Genomic DNA, 19,392 nt, shown 5'->3' with positions numbered 1-19,392 from the left:
CCTTTGGTGCAAGGTTCCACAGACCCGGCCTCTGCCGTTCTGTAACCACGCCTGCCACCACGTGCGACAACCAGCAGGGGAAACTCCGTTCCAAGAGCAATGGGGCGACCGCTCACGTCTAGGTTCAATCCGGTACTCGGCTTCCTCATCCCATACTAAGTATGAGGTTAGTACTTTCAAACACTTGATCACGAACACCACCACTGTCGGGCCTTAGCAAGTTTCCATAGATAGACGGGGCGATCAACCGACCACCAAAGAGTTATCCAAAACCCTGCCCCGTCCATCGTCCTTACAGTTGTAACAGAAAGGTAGACATCCAACTCCTACAACTCGCGAGTGACAGGGAATCACTCGGCTTTTACCGTCTCCTAGTTAAGCAAGCAGCTACTCGGTCCAACAGCTAGTGTTCAGATCATGGGAAACTAAGTCATGCATCTAGGGTTTCAAACAACTCCTATACGTAAATGCACAAGCATGTTTTAAGGAAGGCATGCACAAGTTTGGAAAACAACACAGGGTTTTCATGCAACCGGGGCTTGCCTTCGAGCAAGGAGGAAGAGAACGGCTCGACTTCGGGGGCGGCTTCGGCTTCTGGGGGCAGGAGATCAGCTACAGCTTCGTCTTCTGGCGCCGGGTGCAGCTCGTAGAAGCCGTCGGCGAGGCGCAGCTCTACACGAATGCAATACAGGAGTTAGCATAGACGGTTATTTCAACATCAACACTTGCAAGTCTGAGCCCAGAAACTCGCGACAAAGAGCAGGAGAGTGGGGAGGTTCAAGGGAGCTGGTGGAGATCAAGAGGTAAGGGTCGGGAAAGGAACTTATGATCCGATCCTTAAACTAGAGGATTTGGTATACTAGGGATCCTCAGACTCAACCGCTGAAGGGTTCCCAAGTTTTACACATACACCCTCGGGTTGAAGGAAAAGATCACAGCCGAGCCCTCGAGCGAGGCGGAACCGGGGTCGGGCGGATAAGAGGGGTCGGGCGAAGCGGACTGTGGTCGGTAGCTTACCTTCTTCCTACAAAGAAAGCTTGGGGTCGGGAAGAAGCAGACTTGGGTGGAGGGGCTAAGGTTTTGAACAACGGCTAAGTCCGGCAGTGCTCCGGCGGCGGCGGTGCTTCTTGTGGATCACAAGTGAGCTCTTACGCAGCACGGAGGAGCAAGCGGCTGGGTGGCTTGGGGAAAATGGAGTGGAGCGGAGAGGAGAGTTCCTCAGGAACTTAGGGTGTGGCGCTGGGAGCTCGAGCAGGGAGCGAGAGAAATGGCGGAAGGCAGCAATGGCGGAGGGAACTCCGGCGGGGCTCGTGCATTCCCTTTTATAGCGGTTGGGACGGGAGAAGGGAAGCGACGCAGGAGCGAGAAGGGGAGCGGCGCGAAGGCCGGGGAAGAAGCAATGGAGTGCTCGGCCTGAGCGGCGATTGAGCGACGAGGGCGGTGGTGCAGGACTTCGGGGATGACGCCAACGGTCATTGGGCTCTGGCGTCAGGGCGGCGCAGGAGCGGGTATGCCAGTGGTTGAGATTTGGCGGAGGCGGGCGTCGTCGTGCGGTAGATTTGATGGAAGTGACCGGGTTAACGGCGCTAGAATCGAGGGCGCACAGGTGAAAAGACAGGTAGCCGCGGGCGCGCGGGCGAGCGCGGAGCAACAGATTGTCGGGCGGCTTCTGACAGGGCGGGGAAAGGAGCTGTCGCTGCCGTGGTCGGGGTTGGCGAAGGAGGAATCGTCGGGTAGCGAAGACCAGGCGGCGCGACTGTGTTCGAAGTGACGGAAAGGCGGGCGACATCGGGCTCTGCGGCCGGGATCTGGCGATGTGATGATGGGCGCGGGAGGCGAGGCGTTGTAGAAAGGTTGCAGAGGGGCTTCCGCTGCAATTGGGGAAGGGGGCGCGAGAATCCATTCGGTCGCGGGCTAGAGACGAGGCTGAGCGGCGGGCGTCGGAGAAGTTGAGCCACGCGGCGGGGAGACTCTGAAGCGGGCATGCAACTCGAGTGCGCCTGTCGCGGAAGATCTGGGGGAAAAAGATCTCGCGGGTCCACCGGTCAGATAGAACGAGCGTTTTTTGGAAGGACTTAGAAGGATCCGACGGTGGGCTGGGTTTGGCGGGGTCGGAACCGGAGCGAAGCGAGGAGGGGTCGGGTCTCAGGGGTCGGGACCGGTCGGGAGGTTGAACTGGACACTTAGGCGTGGAAAACTAGACAGGTGATCAGGGGCTCAGATTAAGATTAACTTGGAAGATTTGGGTCGGTCGTCACACTACTGTTCCTATAGAGAAATACTACTTGGTGGACTCGGGGTATGCAAACCGCACCGGCTTCCTGGCTCCTTACCGGCAGACCAAGTATCACATCCAAGACTTTCAAAACGCGCCAGAACCACAAGGTATGAAGGAGATATTCAACTTTGCACATTCATCTCTTAGAAATGTGATTGAAAGGGCGTATGGAGTGTTGAAAATGAAGTGGCGCATATTGTTGGACATCCCGGCCTATCCACCAGAAACACAGACACGGATTATATGTGCATGCATGGCGTTGCACAACTTCATTAGGATTAATGGTGACTTTGATAGTCACTTTGGTATAGTGGACAGCAACATTAACTATGTGCCGGTTGAAGGCACTCAGGATCAGCCGGAAACAGTGCCTGCGCCGGAGAGTGCGGACATGGCAAGCATGAATGCATTCTGAGACATGCTTGCTGAACATTTGTTTGCTAGATCTTGAATAATTTGTGTTTGAGGACATGTAATTGTTTATGTACTTTGTGATTAGGTGTAACAATTTTCGGTGTTGTGAATCTGTAATAATTTTCGGTGCACTTGAGAATATTTTCCTTGAAGTTTTATTGTTGAAACAGTAATGAATTGTGTTGTCATTTGGCCTGGTTCAGTGCATTTTTTTGAGGACAACAGGTCATGCTGAATTGTTAGATGATAAAACAGTGCATTGCAAACTTTGTGAAGTCCTAAGTTGGGACCTCCAAAATTTGGCCTGAGGGTCCAATTTTGGCTGAACAGTAACTCCCAAGTTGGGAGGTCCCAACTTGGGCAACTAAACATGACCTTTGCTTGGGATGGAAAGACTATATTGTTGGTGGTGGTGGTGCAGATTCAGGCTTGCGGTTTTGCTCAAATGACGTACTCCGCGTCAGCACATTTCTTTGCATTTCTCGGAAAGCAAAACTTCCGTGCAAACATTAGCAGTTCACAGTTTATTGTATTCAGATTTGGGATGGCTCGTACCATCAGTTGGAACTGTTTGATTCGCTGTTGATACGCCTAATCATCCCAACTCCCACTCTTGTTATCGTTGGCTTGTTTGATTGTTCCTGCACCTCATTTTAATCCTCCGTCTAGCATCTACTGTAGCACTATATCATCTTGATCATCCATCTACTGTAGTACTCCCTCTGTTTCCTTTTAGCTTTTTCATGTTTATAGATATTATTATTCATTTAGATATACACCGTGCATAGAAAATTATGCGCTAAAAAATCAAATCGACCTACAATTTAGAACGGATGGATACAATTTAGAACGGATGGAGTGCTAGCTTATTTTGATCATACATCCACTGTAGCACTCTTAGATACTGGAGGTTATATGTAAAAAAAATTCGAGAAGATGGATAGTATTCTCTACGCGTAGCCACAAATGCAGCCCAATTACCATCAGCCCAATTACGAGATCCACACAACGGCCCAACGTAAACACGCATTTGTTCCTGCAGGGGTGGAGGAGGATAGTTATGGCCAATGTTCTGCAATTGCAAGTTTCCTTTGAGTAACAATAATTAGTATAAGATAATTATGCAATTATACAGCAAATTTCTTTGGTTTCACATTCCTAGTCCCTTCATAAGCTCCGCCGCGTACGACTGGGTGTGCCATCCTTTCAAAAAGGGAAGAAAAAGAACTTTTGTGGCACGTGGAAGGCTGGAAGCAAGATGAACTCCATTTTCGCAAAAGGAATTGCGAAAAATACATGCGAAAGGAAATTAAGATACTACAGCCGTCCCTTAGTAGTCCAGGTTCGAAAAGAAGAGAGGAAATTCTGAAGCGCGATCTAGACAATGAAACTCAGAGATCATTTTAGCCTAGAACATGATCACCGCATCTAGGACGCCCGGCACCAAGGACTACGTCCGCCTCCGGGCGGTGTACAAGTCATGGCGCTCGTTCCTGCGCCCGAAGTCCACGCCGCCGTAGCTGATGCTCCCGTACGACCCGCGCGGCGAGAGATCCACCCGGGCCTTCCTCGACGTCTCTGACGGCACCGTGCACGAGCTCGACCTGCCGGAGACCAGAGGCAAGCGGTGCTGCTGCTCGTCTCACGGGTGGCTCGTCCTGGAGCGGTGGCCCGACGTGTGGCTGCTCAACCCGGCCACGCGGGAGCTTGTCCAGCTCCCGGCCCCTGACGCGCCGCGGCGAGGCGTGGCCGTGCACTGGCTTCATGCAGAGGGGCGCCAGAGAGAGGTGGGAGCATCTGGAAGGAGCGGAACGCACGGTTGTTCAACCAGTGCTCTTCCACAACCCATGAGCTTATGCAGCGCATCAAGCAGGACATCGATCTATGGGTAGTGGCAGGAGCGAGGCACCTCGGTCGTTTAAAGCATGAGTAGCAGGAGTAGTTTCTGTCTTGCCGGTTGTCTCTCTTGCATATCTATGTAATGTGCAAGTGTCTAGCGTGAGCTACGCTCCGCGAATTCCGTAAAACTTTGTGCTTTTCTACCTAATACAATGATGCTCAACTCTTCTGCGTATTCGAGAAAAAAAAATAGACAGAATAGCAAACATGACAATCATGATGTAACACATAGTAGCAAATATAATATGAAATTTTCATTATAGATACAAAGTTACATTTGCCCAAAGTGGCTATGGTACAGCAATTTCAATAAATCTGACATGCAGAGTTACTGAACTAGGCAATCTGTCCAAGAATCCTGGAATCGATCAGACCATTACTGGTACAAAGCTGGCATCCCTTAAAAATACATTTACATTGCTATTCACTTGATCCAATTTGAGTCAAAATTGAGCAGCAATAGCATACAAGCTTCGAAACAGAGAGCACTGAGGCAAGCAAATATTTACCTTCTCCTTTTCCTGTTTCCATTTACAGAGCGCTGAATGTTCACAGCAAGAACTCGTGCCACCTGACATCAAGTTTTCTCTTCCACGAACGTGAAGTTACTTTTGAGCCACTTCACATGGACCTCAAGCCCGGCGTCCCGGAGGCTTCGCAGGACGCTCATGTATAGCCTCCTGTCCAGCTTTGTGGCATTCATGTCCTTGAGCAGCTCGATGAGCTCGTTGAACCGGCTGCACTTGGAGAACACCCCGGCCATGAGCCCGGCCATGGACTTGTCCACCTTTCCCCCGGCCTCCCTGAACTCCTGGTACAACTCCACGCACCGGTGCAGCTCCCCCGCCCGGTTGTTCGCCAGGATGATGCCCGTGTAGCTGATCTGGTCGGGCCGGACCTTGCGCCGCGCCATCTCCTTCCAGATCTTCTCGGCCTGCTTCGCGTTCCCGAGCCTGCCGTGCATATCGAGCAGGGAATTGTACACCAGCACGTTGGGCTCGCACCCCTTCTGCTTCATCATGGCCAGAAGCTTCATGGCCTCCGATGCTCTCCTGATCTTACCGTACATGGAGATCATGTTGCCGTAGGCGACCACGCACTTCTCGAAGCCCCGGCCGATCATCTCCGAGAAGACGGCCTCCGCCCTGTCGCTCCGACCGAGCCGGCAGTACACGTTGATGACCGAGGCGTAGGTGACCTGGCCAGGCTCACACCCTATGAACACCAGCTTGTCGTACGCTCTGATGGCTGGCTTCAGGCCTCTCCTCTTCACAAAGCCATTGATGATCGTCGAGAGGATGCAGTCCGTGACCCTGAGGCCGATCTGCCTCATGTCCTTTGCGACCTCTATGGTTTCCTCCACCACCCCGGCCTCGACGTGCATCACGGTCAGCTTCAGGAACATGTCGGGATCCCCGAGCATCTTGCTGTCCCAGGCCTCGTGGTACAGGTCCTCCGCCGCAGCCTTCTCCCGGGCGTCTGCCAGAGCGCCGATGACGGAGGAGTAGATCGCGGCGTCCGGCGAGAGCCCGTCGGCTTCCATCTCGCGCAGGCACCGCAGCGCGTCCAGGGCTCTGCCCGCCTTCCCCATCGCGTCGCAGACGATGGCGTACGCCTCCCCGGAGTCTTCGGAGGGGTGCCATTTCTGGGACCTGTAGAGCTTGAACAGCGACGCCACCATGTCCGGCTCGCCGAGCGCGGCGCACGCCGCCATCGCGGCGCGGTAGCCGTCGGTGCTCAGCGGCAGGCGGGCCACCCGCGCCTGCCCGTACAGCAGCACCGTGCTCCGGTACATGTGCAGCTTGTTGTATGCCTGCATCGCCGCGGCGAAGGCCATGACGGCGGGCGCCCCCTTCTTCGCCTTGAGGACCCCGAGCACGGCGTCGGCGAGGCCGAACTGCCTCGCCCTGATGCAGCAGGCGACGAGCCGCGCGCAGGTCCGCTTCTCCGGGAGCACGCCGTAGGCTCTGAAGTCCTCAACGAGGAGCTCGAGCGAGCCCCACTGCTTGGCACGGAGCAGCTGCACGGTCAGCGCGTTGGCCGTCTTCTTCTCCGGCAGGAACCCCGGTTGGAGCAGCGCCCGCCGGTAGCACTCGAAGGCGAGCTGCTCGGTCTGCGGGTCGCTGCAGAAGCCCCGGATGAACTTGTTGGATATGCCGAGCTTCAGGGCGGCGTCCGGCAGCGGCGGCGACACCGGCGCCGCCGCCGGCACGGCCGGGAACTCATCGGGCAGGTTCTTGGTGGGCTCGAGGAGAGGGGAGGCGCAGGACCTAGAGCAGTGGAGCACGAAGGACGCGACCTGCCGCCTGATCGCACACGGGGAGGCGTGGGATTGCGGCGGCGTTCTCCGCGATGGATGCAGAGGCGGAATCGGGGGCCAATCGGAGTAGCATTTGGCCATCACTGTGGAGGGAAGAACTTGAGGCTGGGAGTGGAAGAACCCACTCTGTTTACGCCGGAGGCACCTTATCCTGCAAGGAACCTGCAAAATCTTGGTTGAAATGGCTTCTATGCATGGGTGGGGTGTGGCCACGTGGGTTCCCACTGAAAGCTCAGGAGAACCCCTAGAAGTTTGTTAGAAGTTTCAGTTCAAAACCACAGAGTATTATTACGTGGAGTTGCTACCCTGCAAGTGAAAAGAAGCACGGGTTTTTGGGCAAAATGTGGTGAAAAATCACCGGCCTCATTTGCATTCTGGAGGCGCCTGGTCCACGTTGCTCGAGCACGGAGGAGAGCCACCAGTAAACTTGTGACGCCAACAAAGCAAGGCTGGGCGAAAAGATCTGAAACGTTAGCAGGCGAAATTGGACTGAAAGACATCATGAAAGCAACCAACAGTTGTCTTCATACCAAACTATCGCTCACTCGTGGCGCTGCTGGATTTCTGTTCAAGGAAAACCAACTTCTTCCGGGAGCCACAAGGTTCCAGCAATGTTGTGGCTACCTACCAACCAAAAAAATTAGGAACATAATATCCTAGACTAGATGGAATTTTAGCCCTTGTTTGACCACATGATATCCAAAGTTCAGGGTACGTAACATCTTCTGCAGTTCCTGGCCCAAGATACATGCAACATACCATGAAGAACCAGAGAGTATCAGGATTCAGAGTCCGAATGTGCCCGCACCACTTGTATCATCATGGTTTTATCATAAAAGTTTGCCTTATCTTCATTTCTTCTTTTTGTTATTACTACTACACATTTTACTTGATAGACGCAACAACATTATGGCCTACAATTTCACAAAAAAAATGGACCTACCACTTTGTCGATTTCATTTCCTTGAGCTCTGCCATTATCACTTCGATCTATCTCGTATAGAAGTCACAAGCACATATTCTCATTTCTTTTCTATTCTAATTGAGTAACTTTTATTTAAGTTGGGAGGTCATGTTTTATCAATTACGTAGTAGCTCCTTTCATTGCTACCTTCTAATGTTTTTTAAGGGTTCCTATGTAGTTTTCACAAGCTAGTTAAGTCCTACTCCCTCCATTCTCTTTTGATAGTACTATTTCCTCTTAGCACAATGACCAAGGAAAATAATTCTACTTATCATCCATTTAATCATGCCATTAACTATTTCTCGTAAACAAGCAATTTATTAAGGCTTAGACTTCTTGATGTCCATGTAGCCAATCTCGTATGGAAAAATGAAGAGTCACGTGTCAGACCCGAGGCAACCATTAAGCGGATGGATAGTTGGACTGAAATAAGCCTATCAAAAGAGTTTTTCATATTTGAAAATATGACTATCAAAAGAGAACGAAGGAGCATAATTTTAAAATTCATTAGGCTCATCTAGCCCATTAATCTCACTCCAGGAATACTATTTAACATTTTCTTATATTTAATTAAATACTATTTAATATTTTCTTATATTTAATTCAATAATATGTTAACCTATATCAACATTTTGAATAGACTATTTTTACAGAGATCAGATATTATTTTTGACTTGCTTCCCCACCTTACCCATATTTTTCCATGCGTGATACATGCTTCAACATTTTCTTACAACTGATTCACCAATTCGCAAACCCTTGTTCAACATTTTGAATAAGCTAATTCAATATTTCACGAGGGTTAGGTATTTATTTATAGTTGACTTCGGGATGAGATATTTATTTATAGTTGGATTGCTCCCTCACCTTATCTTAGGGTCCGCTTGCTTGAGCTAACTGTCCGGTTGCAGCTGCAGTGTTACAGCACAGCCCATCGGCTGCAACCTAGCGGCACAGCAAAGCCCATCGGCTGTGCAGCCCAAAGAACCTTCTATTTTCTTCCATGTCCATCCATCCAGTCCAGTCTCGCTATCGCATATCCATCCATCGCGAGCGGAGCAGCAGAGATGTTGCCTGAGGAGGAGCGAGTACTCCGTCTAGGGTTTGGTGGCCGCCCACCGCCCGGCACCTCCGCCCTTTGGGATGCCACTGGTGGGAGAAGGGTGGCAAATCGAGTGAATGGTGCCTTCCTCACTCGTTCCCCTCCAGCATCAGGTGCTTCGAAATGACCTCGACCCTACATGGCTGCAGCTCCACGTCCGATCTTCGCTCACCTCATCTGCTGGGCTCCTCGGTTCGAACCCAGCAAGTCCGCCCGGTCGCCAATCCTCTATGCAGATTGAGTTTCTTCGCAAGGTGACGGATACATGTGCCAGGGTACCCTCAGGAAAGGGGCTAAGGCAACCAGGCACCAAAAGACCAAAGGTCCAACAGCTAGAAGTATGCTGGGGGCGGCCCAGGAGACACCGCGGCCCACCTCCCGACCTCCGCTGGCCGGGGGCTAAGGGCCACAACCACCAGTCCGGCCAGATCAGGGGCGAGGCCCGCAAGGGGCCCACAACGCCCTGCCCACTCCTTGACTCAGGAAGACTAGTGCCGTACCGGGGCATTAAATGTGGGGCGTGGCCTCTCTGACCGCCCCGCGCAGGGACATGACCGGGCGGAGGGAGCCAACATTTAACCAAGGGGTCCGAGGGTGAGGCTACACCTCTTGGACCGCCCACGACAACTTGCAAGAAAAAGCCTGTTAGGGATAAGCCTAGGATCTCTAGATGCACACCTAGTCGGGATATCTAGTTAACCGTGTGTTCATGGCGTTCTTGTTAACCGAGAGAGAGAGAGAGAGAGAGAGAGAGAGAGAGAGAGAGATGGGGTACCTTCACCCCTAGGGGTGGAAGCGGCAGAGCCGCTGGCCATCTCAGGTTTTGTTGGTGAAGGTCTGCGCTAGGGCAGCGACGCGCAGTGCCGTGGTTCGGTCGGTGGAGCTCTGCGCTAGGTAGCGACGCGCAGTGCCGTGTCGTGTCGCCGGTGTGGTGGTGGCGGAGCTTCCCGTCACTGCTGCGCCCCCGTGATCGGTCGGTCTAGGGTTTTGTCGGTGGGGTGGCTGGAGGCGGTGAACCTCGTACCGTGCGCCCCGGCCCCCACCTTTGTTTATATGGCGCAGGTGACAGGAGCCCACCACCCAATGCTAGGGTGGGCGCCCCCGATCAGGGCGCAAGTCAAGAGCTCAACGGGCCGTTGGGCCCATTAGAGAGGAGATCAATCTAACATCTCCATCTTGCTGCTTTAACATTATATGGGGTTTGGAATACAGGTGAAAAGGATACCGTCCACATTCAACTACCTCAAGAGCTACCTAGGGTCATATGCCACACCATTGCTGGAGGAGCTGAGAGCTGAGATGTCGTCTGGACTGGAATCCTTATCTACCATGCCCTTTCTCAGGATATCATCAATTGAAGAAAAGAAAGGCAACAAAATTTATGAAATTTCTGTTGCGTCTGATTCCCAGATTGCTAAATCATGTAATCAGCTTGAATCTTATGCTCCAAGTGTTGGTGATATCATTATCTTGTCTGATGTGAAGCCGGGGCATATTTCTGATGTTACTGGCAAAGGGAAGCCTTTGTCACAGAAGGAGGGGATGAAGATGACGACTCACCACCATCCAAGTATGTGATCGGAGCATCGGGCAAAATTGATGCTGCCGACGGGAAGTGTCAAAATGGGAAACGGAACTCAACTTTTGCTGCTTATTTGCTCAACATTGTGACCTACATCCGTATATGGCGTTGCCTTGACTATGAAACAGCAGTCAGAATAAATCCAGGACTCGTACAGGAGATGGTACACTATCCCCTGGTACGTTTATGCTGATTGTACTTATAAGAAGAAGTCATTATGCCATCTTGTTTGAGGACAGAAATCAAAGTACAGAGAGACTAGTGTCGAACTGACCATTCATGTTTCTTTTTATTAGAATGTTGAGCAAAAGAAAATACCCAACATATTCACATCATAATCAAAGTGCTTATTGAAAGATTCTGGGTGGTTGTAAGGAAATGGTTAATTTGATTAGTTCCATTTTCTGATTTCCCCAGGTCCCAGATATTCTTCAGAAATGGGATGTCGATTCAATTGATAGCATGGAAATATGGACCAAGTTGTCTACAATGGACCTTAACAATTCTCAGAATGATGCTATCATTAATTGTATTTCAGAAATGCATTGCAATAGCAACAGCAGCAGTTTTAGCCTTATCTGGGGTCCTCCTGGCACAGGAAAGACAAAAACAATCAGTGTGCTACTGTGGTTAATGAGAGAAATGAAACATGGTACACTCACATGTGCACCAACAAACCTTGCTGTCAAACAAGTTGCTTCACGTTTCTTGAGGTTGGTCAAAGAGCATTCTTTTGGTACAAGCAGCCTGGGAGATATTCTATTGCTTGGCAATAAAGAGCGCATGTGTGTTGATGGTGATCTCAAAGAGATATATTTACATGACCGTGTAAGGAAGCTTCTTGGCTGCTTTGCACCATTGACTGGATGGAGACATTGCTTATCTTCACTTTCTGATCTTTTTGAGAATGGCTACTCCCAGTACCTTCAATATCTACAAGACCAAGAGGAAGGTGAGAAACCTTCCTTTCTCTCTTACAGCAGGAAAAGATTTGCTATTATTTAAAAAGACCTTAGAAGATGTTTGAAAGATTTATTGTTTCATGTCCCAAAATCTAGTATTTTGGAAGTGAACTACGATAATATCCTTTCAATTCTCAAAATGCTTGAAGACTTCAACAGCATATTTCAGCGGAGGTGTACTGGGGATGAAATTAAGGAAGTTTTCTTGTACAGAAATGGCGAATCTGATTCCAGAGACTATAGTATGATGAAACATTGGAAGACAATAGTTACTCTTGGCAAAGTGAGGTTAAAATGCCTTGAGCAACTAAACACGCTGTATGCCTTGAGCAACTAAACACGCTGTTAACTTCCTATAACATCCTCAAAGCGTATCATTCGCGATTTCTGTATTGAAAGTGCTTCCATAATTTTCTGTACTGCATCTAGCTCGTCAAAAGTAACTAACAAAAAGGTAGAGTTGCTTGTCATTGATGAGTCTGCGCAATTGAAAGAATGCGAAACACTGGTACCTCTGCGTTTGCGGACCTTCAAGCATGCTGTTCTAATTGGTGATGAGTGCCAATTGCCAGCAACAATCAAAAGCAAGGTTGGTTTTGACATACTTTTGTGATTTTATCAGATCTATTAATATAGCAATTTCTATTTGTTCGGTAAATTTGTATTATGACATTAATTTTGATGATCATTTTAGGTTTGCACAGATGCATTATTTGGAAGAAGCCTTTTTGAAAGATTGAGTTCTCTTGGGCACGAAAAGCATCTGCTCAATATGCAATACAGAATGCATCCATCCATCAGTATTTTCCCAAACCTCAGCTTTTATGACGGGAAAATCTCGGATGCTCCTAGTGTCACGGAAAGAGAACATGAAAAGAAGTATCTTCCAGGTTCTATGTTTGGTCCTTACTCTTTTGTAAATATTGAAGGAGGGAGGGAGGAATCCGATGAACTTTGTCATAGCAGAAAAAACTTGATTGAAGTGGTTGTTATTGAGGAAATACTGCGCAATCTCCGGAAAGGTGCGCGTTCTCATCCATTCATTCAAAAAGAAAAATCTTATCTAGCTTACTTTTCTAGTGTTGAGGAACTTGACGTCTCACTGTATTGAATCTGCATGTTATTAGCTGTACGGGAATATGATGCCAAACCAAATTTTCAGTGAACAAGGCATCAATAATAGAGTTTGAAGGACCAGTTAGAAATATGTGACTGGAATGAGGAATGCATACTGTATAATAGGTTCATATTTGATGGTATGATGTATTTGAGCTTGTTATATTGTTGCTGTCGAAGTTGGCATCTATGCTTGTATTCTACTTGTGTTGGAGTTTCTTAGGTTGCAGCAGCAGCACTATTCTTTTTTCTGATATACTGGAGAAATTTCCTTTGTGATGTTCACGATTTTATATTTTTAGAAGTCAGATCCTGCCAACCAATTTACCTTGCTCTCATGGGTTATCATAATGACAAATGTCCAAAATACATGCACTGAAATTGGAATTTCTATTATTTTCTTTATATATATCAGCGCACCTCTGCTTCTAAATATTTCTTCTTTGGCAGCTTGCTCTAAAGCTAAAAGGAAAGTTTCGGTTGGTGTCATATGCCCATACACTGCTCAAGTTCTGGCAATTCAAGAAAAACTAGGGAAAATGAAGTTCGACCCTGTACAAGTAAAAATTAATTCTGTTGATGGGTTTCAAGGTGGTGAGGAAGACATAATCATTTTATCTACTGTGAGGTCTAACTCAGATGGGTTGGTAGGTTTTCTTTCAAACAGACAGCGCACAAATGTGTCTTTAACACGAGCAAGGTATCTTGTTTTACAGCATTACATAGTAACTTTGAGTTCCTTTTGTGATCCATGTCCAGTCTTATTTTTCTTTTATCCACTCGGTATATGACGTTCGTTTACATTACAGATATTGCCTTTGGATTCTTGGAAATGCAACAACCTTATTAAGCAGTGGTTCTATCTGGGCTGATCTAGTTTGCAATGCGAAGGATCGGCAGTGCTTCTTTGATGCAAGTAGCAACAAGGCTCTCGCGCGCGTGATTGCTAAACAAAAGAGTGATCTCAATAGAGTTGAAGTTAAAAACAACACACCTCTCGTAAGTTCCAGAACAGCGTGGCTTTTGTACTGCATATATTATTCTTAGCATATATTTTAGTCGGAAAAAGGTACATATGGTATGTGCCCAGAAATTTTTGGTTGATTCTGCTTCATGGTTTCTGGCGAACCATGGAAATTGACACCTTTTAAAAGAAGATCAACAAAAACAATTGAAGGAGGGATAGTTCGTCCAACCATCCAACTGCTGCTGCTGTTATAACCTGCGATATGGTTGGAGTAACTTATTGTTTTTTAAAGTACTATATGCGTTATCTGTCGGCTAGAGTATAAACAGATCATTCCTATTTAGTTGTGGGCGATAACAATTCTGACCAGTGAGTGCTTTACTATTTGAGCCAGAAAACGAAATCATTGGTTTAACATTTCGGTAACTCGTAAATTTGTTTTATTCAGGTTCAGGTACAATCTCAAAGTGGTCCGAATGAACAAGGCTCTTATTCGATGAGTGTTTCATTTGATGCTGGGAACCCACCGAGCAATATTGCTACCGTTGCTGACTTGCAGTGCCCGGGAGATCAAAAGGAGGATGCAGATGATATCACTGCCTGCTTACTCGACCTCAAACTCAGCTAGAGATTCCTTTCTGTCTTGGGCTAACGAGGTGACTGTGATCTGTGTGAATGTTTCTGAAATGGCAGTGGCAAAACTTGCAGCGGAGTTGAGGGTGCTGTATGAAACGGTTGACAAGATTATTCTGTTGCGGCTCACATGTCGCGCTCAGTTTTGCGTCGAGTCAGGTGGTCTGGACTCAGGAGAGACCTTATTTTTTGGGGATACCTGCATCGAAAGCGTGGCCCAGATGTTTGAATTTTGTAGTGAAATACTACTCCGTACCTATTAACTGTTAGCTGAGTTCAGAGTATCTGACGTTCTCTTCAGCTGAATGCCTGAAACGAAACTCCAGGCTGAGTTCAGAGTATCTAATGGGGCCTCCTGATATTCACAGTCGAGACTCTTATCAACTGTGCAACTACTTGATGCTTGTAATTTTCCGGTAGGAGGCTGATCGTGCGTGCAACGATCAGCTGTGCCACACGCCCGGCCGTGAAATAGCCTTGCTGAATTTGCCATTTAGTTTCGTGGACCTCATGCATTTGATCACGTAGCAGACCTTGCTGAATTTGGCAATTCAGTTTGTAGGATCGTGAGCATTTGATCATGCTAATTTAATACAGAAAAATACTACCAAGATTGTGACATTAGATATGAACAAGTGTTTGGATGATCTAAGCTTTATGAATATGTAGACAATACTAATCAGTGCTAAAATTAGAAGATGAAGTGTAACAGTAGCATACCTAGCGCCGTTCATAGCTTCTACTGATGTAGTTGTTCCTCTTGATGTAGTGGAGGCAAATGTTGTCCAATGAGCAGTCGCATCTCTTCTGGACACTCCCCAATAACCTGATGGCCGTCCTTCACCCGAAGCAGATGAACTCGTAGATGGTTCAGTTTCGGAGGCCTGCTCTCCCTACTCTTGTGCTTGCAGAAACAGGGACGGGAAACTTGATGTGGCAGTCCTTCACCCAAAGCAGATGAACTCGTAGATGGTTCAGTTCCGGAGGCCTGCTCTTCCTACTCTTGTGCTTGCAGAAATAGGGACGGGGAAACCTGATGTGGCAGCGAACTCTGTGTTCTGAATGTTGAAGGAGTTCTCCTCTTATTCTCACATAAGCTGAACTGAGAAGTCAGGAATTCTTATTCTCATAGGCAAAAGTTGCACTGAGGAGTCAGGAAGTAACCTCGCAAACACTAGCTTTAAACTCCGCTTCGCATGTATGCATGCATGCAGGCACGGCGGCGGCAGCTCCAACACGCGTGTGGCACATCTTCATCTTTTTCTCAACTTCTTAATATAAGTAAACATATTTCACATATATAAATCAGGTCAACATTAAGTCAAATTCTCATATGGTATTAAATCAGATAGTACACATAAATTTAATACGAACCTTAGAATTATTTAATTTAATTAGATAAAATATTAGACTTCGCCCACATTAAATCCAACAGGAGCATTTGCCGCTTCAGCCCAGGCTGGCCGCTTGCCTGTCTCTGAAATCATCTCGCCGTATGCGGTATGCCATGGACGCATTGCAGGCGGTGGCCGTAGGGCTTTTCTTTGTCATCTCAACGTCTCCCTCGGCTCCGGTCTTGCTCACCGCGTGCACACACGGGGAAACGAAACGACGCACACGGCACACGTTGACACGTATCCCCCCACCTGCGAGAAGATTCAAGCAGTCTGTCCGTCACCTCGAGTACCGCGCGATCCATCCAACGGCCCAGCTGAACCGGGACACTGGACGGTCGACGCCGATGCGCCGATGCGGGTGCGGCCCGAGAATCCGAACGGCGGCGTGTGCTCCTGTCGGCGCGGAGACAGCTCTCGTCTGTGAGTCAGGCTTTGTTTCCCAAATTCTAACTTTAACGCCCCATCATATCAAACTTACAGTATATGTATGGAGTAATGAATGTAGACGAAATCAAAAACTAATTGCACAGTTTTGTTATACTTTACGAGACGAATCTTTTGAGCCTAATTAGTCAATATTTGGACAATAATTCACAAATACAAACGAAACGCTACAGTGTTGCTCCATTAATTTGGACGCCCAAAAGTTGGGCAACTAAACAAGACCTCACTCGGGCTCGCTAGCTCGGCTCAACGCCCACCGGCAAAGGGAGAGGACTAGAGGAGGAAGAGAGAGGCAGGATGAGCGACGGCGACGACGACGACTTCCACAGCACAGCGGGCACGGACACGATGGAGGCCGTGGCGAGCTACTGGGCGCAGGAATTTTTTTTATTTTTTTACGATTTTGCAGAAATAAATAGTTGATCCAAAAAATTTGCACGGCGGAAGCAAGCTACCGCCGGTTCATATGAACTCAAATGGAGATACACTTTATATGAAAATTGTAAATCTCGTTGGATGGAGATAAACTTTATATGAAAATTGTACTACAAAGTTGTTCAAACTTTTTTCATTTGGTATCATCTTGATGCTCAAATAATCGACACAAGTTTCAAATCTAAAATTCAAATTTTAGATCTGAAATTGGGCAGCACAGATTCAAAAAATCATAACTAATTTATATGAACTTGGATAGAGATAAGTTTTATATAAAAATTATAGCTCTTGATGAGATTTACAACGTTGTAGTTCAAACTATTCTCATTTGATGCGATCTTTGTACTCAAATAATCAACGCAAGTTTCAGATCTAAAATTTACATCTAAAATTTGTGTCGATTATTTGAGTACCAAGATGACATCAAATGAAAAAAGTTTAAACTACAAAGTTATATATCTCGTCGAGATCTGTAATTTTTATATAAAGTTTATCTCGATCTAAATTCATATGAATTAGTTATGATTTTTTAAAAGCGTACTATGGAGAGGATGGAAGTTACCGCCGGTTCAACTGGCGGTAACTTGCTTCCGCTGTTTAATCCGGTGGTAGGACTCTGTTCCTGCAAATTTTTGAATCGCTATTTATTTCTGCAAAATCGTAAAATAAAAAATATAAAACTAAAAAAAATCGCCGGTTCGGTCTCGGCCATCTGGAGCGCAAGGTGTTCTTGTGGTCCGTCAGGGACATCTTCAACAGGGACCTCCTCAAGCATCGTCCATCAAACACTATCCTTGGCGGCCAGGGGGCAAAGGTTTTGCGATGGTTCGCTACTAAAAAACGTTGTTTAGGCGCGTCTGGATTTTTTTTTTATCGGATGAGTAGTTCTCCCGTACCCAAAAAAAAACGGCTCTACAAAAGTTTTATTTTTAGCTGCTTTTCACATCTGCTCCTACAAATACGATTTCAACCGCATCTAAAAAATGTTTCTGTGGTAGTGGTTTGCACTTGGTGCCATGATTTTGCTGATTTGATTTGACTTCCGTGGGATCTGTTTTCTCATTCTCGGTAAGTCATACACCTTACCAATGCTGTCATGTAAACTGGTAGCAAATGTTGCAGTACATCTACACCATGTAGTCATGTAGAGTACTTGCATGATCGAGCACATCATTCTTCTGAGCTGAATTGCCACGTCTCGACCTAATTAAATGTATGCTTGTGATTGTGAAGCTGCAGATTTCGTAATAATCTCGCTGTTGTTTCTGGGTTTACTGTCCATGCCCCCTTTCTCCTTTTTGTTTTTTTTTCCTTCTGTCTGTTTGCTTTGCTCCCGTTTTTTCTTTTCGGCTGATCTGCGAAAAAAAAAAATCTACCCGGGCCACAAAATAGGGCAGAAACAAAAAGGAGTTTGAACATCCCCATGCACGGTTTAGGCCCAAAGCCAACCAACTCCCGAGGCTTCCAGGCCCAGCCCATCTCAATGTCTCCTCATGCTCCTGAGTGCTGACCATACGCATCGCAATGAACTCCCGGCTCCGCCGCTGCTACCGACCGCGGCAACTGCAATGGCCGCGGCGGTGTTCGCGTGCCTGCGGAGAGACGAGCTCCAGGCCGTCGACTGCTCCGATCGCTCTTATCGTCTCAGCGGTATACATCCCTCCCCCGCGGACTAATATATGCGGCATTCCCTCTTCGTAGATGCGGGTTCAGGTTGCGAGAATGGGGGGGAAAACCTTTTCCATTTTTTGAACGAAAACCCCTTTTCCAATTGCGTGGTTGGTAGTGCTCAAGTTCTGTGCGTGGTTCGTACTCCAAACTTTTGCTTCGCTTAGTTGGATTTTGAAGGTGAGCTTTCACTGTAGAGGGAAGGAGGTGGAATGGTGGATTATGATCTGCCAGTGAAACTTTAAGTTTTGGTCTGCTGTTTTTGCAGAGAAGTTTCATATACATTTTTTTTAACATAAACTGTCTATAGAAATCAGCGATCTTGCTATTTTGAAGGATCTTATTGCCATAATCAGAGCGTTCCAGTTTCAGGTATAATAAAAATTCTAAACGTACTACTCGTTAGTGCCTAACGTGGTTTTATTTCATCTACTGATTATTGATGGAGCAACATGTAATTTTGTCTTCTGTCTGCTCAATGATGCCTTTTTCATTAATTATATCATACTTTTGAAGATTGCTGAGTTTACCTGCATTGCGATCTTCACACCAGATGCTCACTGTACTTAATTTTATTCGTATTGTAAACTGAATTCTAAGGAACTCACCCTAGATTAGTCGGTGGGGTGTGTGGGTGTGTACACCACCCACTCATGTTCGAGATACTCTCCGGCTCGAATTTGGGAGCATGTTTCTTCTTATTTACAATTTACAAGGCCACCTTGTTCCTCCTATGTTGGTTGAGCTTTTTTTAACTGAATTTGAAAGACATCTGATAATCACTGCAGGTCAAGATGATACCGGATACATTCGTGTCTTTTGCGAGTTACTTGAATCCCTTTGCTTACCCGCTGATTGAAGAAGTGCATGCTGATATCTTCTCATCTTTGGAGGGCTATGCTCAGGCAAACTTTATAGAAGTAATCCAAATGGAAAAGCTTGACAAAGAAAATCCAATGTTTGGTCTGGAGGTCGCAAAACCCGTAAAGGATGTGAAGTCAAAGGAGATGTATGAACCTGCAGAGGTGATATAATAGTCATTTCCTCACAAAAACCAAAGCATGTATCTGATTTGACGTGGAATAAAGCATCATATGTGTTAGGCTCAGTTCTTAAAAGTGGAGAAGAAGACATATTCCCACCTAACTGCTGTATTGTGCAATTGTCATCTGCCGTTCCTGTTGAAGCAGATCCTCAAACAAAAATGCCTA

The 19,392-nt window shown here is 47.3% G+C and overlaps 2 protein-coding genes across 2 annotated transcripts; one reads left to right on the top strand and one right to left on the bottom strand.

Moving 5' to 3' along the window:
• Window positions 1-4,813: 4,813 nt before the first annotated feature.
• On the bottom strand, window positions 4,814-7,140 carry LOC101767130 (pentatricopeptide repeat-containing protein At5g13770, chloroplastic). The gene has a single exon (XM_004976537.3). It carries the CDS (start codon window positions 6,990-6,992, stop codon window positions 5,169-5,171), a length of 1,824 nt encoding a protein of 607 aa, XP_004976594.1. The 5' UTR covers window positions 6,993-7,140; the 3' UTR covers window positions 4,814-5,168.
• A 4,202-nt stretch (window positions 7,141-11,342) lies between these two features.
• LOC101775350 (probable helicase MAGATAMA 3) lies at window positions 11,343-14,232 on the top strand. The gene is made up of 7 exons (XM_022828543.1): window positions 11,343-11,511; window positions 11,671-11,804; window positions 11,892-12,110; window positions 12,216-12,543; window positions 13,088-13,337; window positions 13,447-13,636; window positions 14,053-14,232. The coding sequence occupies exons 1-7, from the start codon at window positions 11,343-11,345 to the stop codon at window positions 14,230-14,232; spliced, it is 1,470 nt and encodes a 489-aa protein (XP_022684278.1).
• Window positions 14,233-19,392: the final 5,160 nt, after the last annotated feature.

The sequence above is a fragment of the Setaria italica genome, chromosome VII (genome assembly GCF_000263155.2).
Source record: "Setaria italica strain Yugu1 chromosome VII, Setaria_italica_v2.0, whole genome shotgun sequence".
Lineage (NCBI taxonomy): Eukaryota > Viridiplantae > Streptophyta > Magnoliopsida > Poales > Poaceae > Setaria > Setaria italica.
This window is presented reverse-complemented; position numbering and strand designations above follow the sequence as displayed.

Coding starts and splice junctions, on each gene's coding strand:
- LOC101775350 (XM_022828543.1), top strand. CDS start 11,343: ATGTGTGTTGATGGTGATCTCAAAGAGATATATTTACATGACCGTGTA. Junction 12,111..12,215: donor CAGCAACAATCAAAAGCAAG/GTTGGTTTTGAC, acceptor TGATCATTTTAG/GTTTGCACAGATGCATTATT. Junction 13,338..13,446: donor GTGTCTTTAACACGAGCAAG/GTATCTTGTTTT, acceptor TTTACATTACAG/ATATTGCCTTTGGATTCTTG.
- LOC101767130 (XM_004976537.3), bottom strand. CDS start 6,992: ATGGCCAAATGCTACTCCGATTGGCCCCCGATTCCGCCTCTGCATCCA.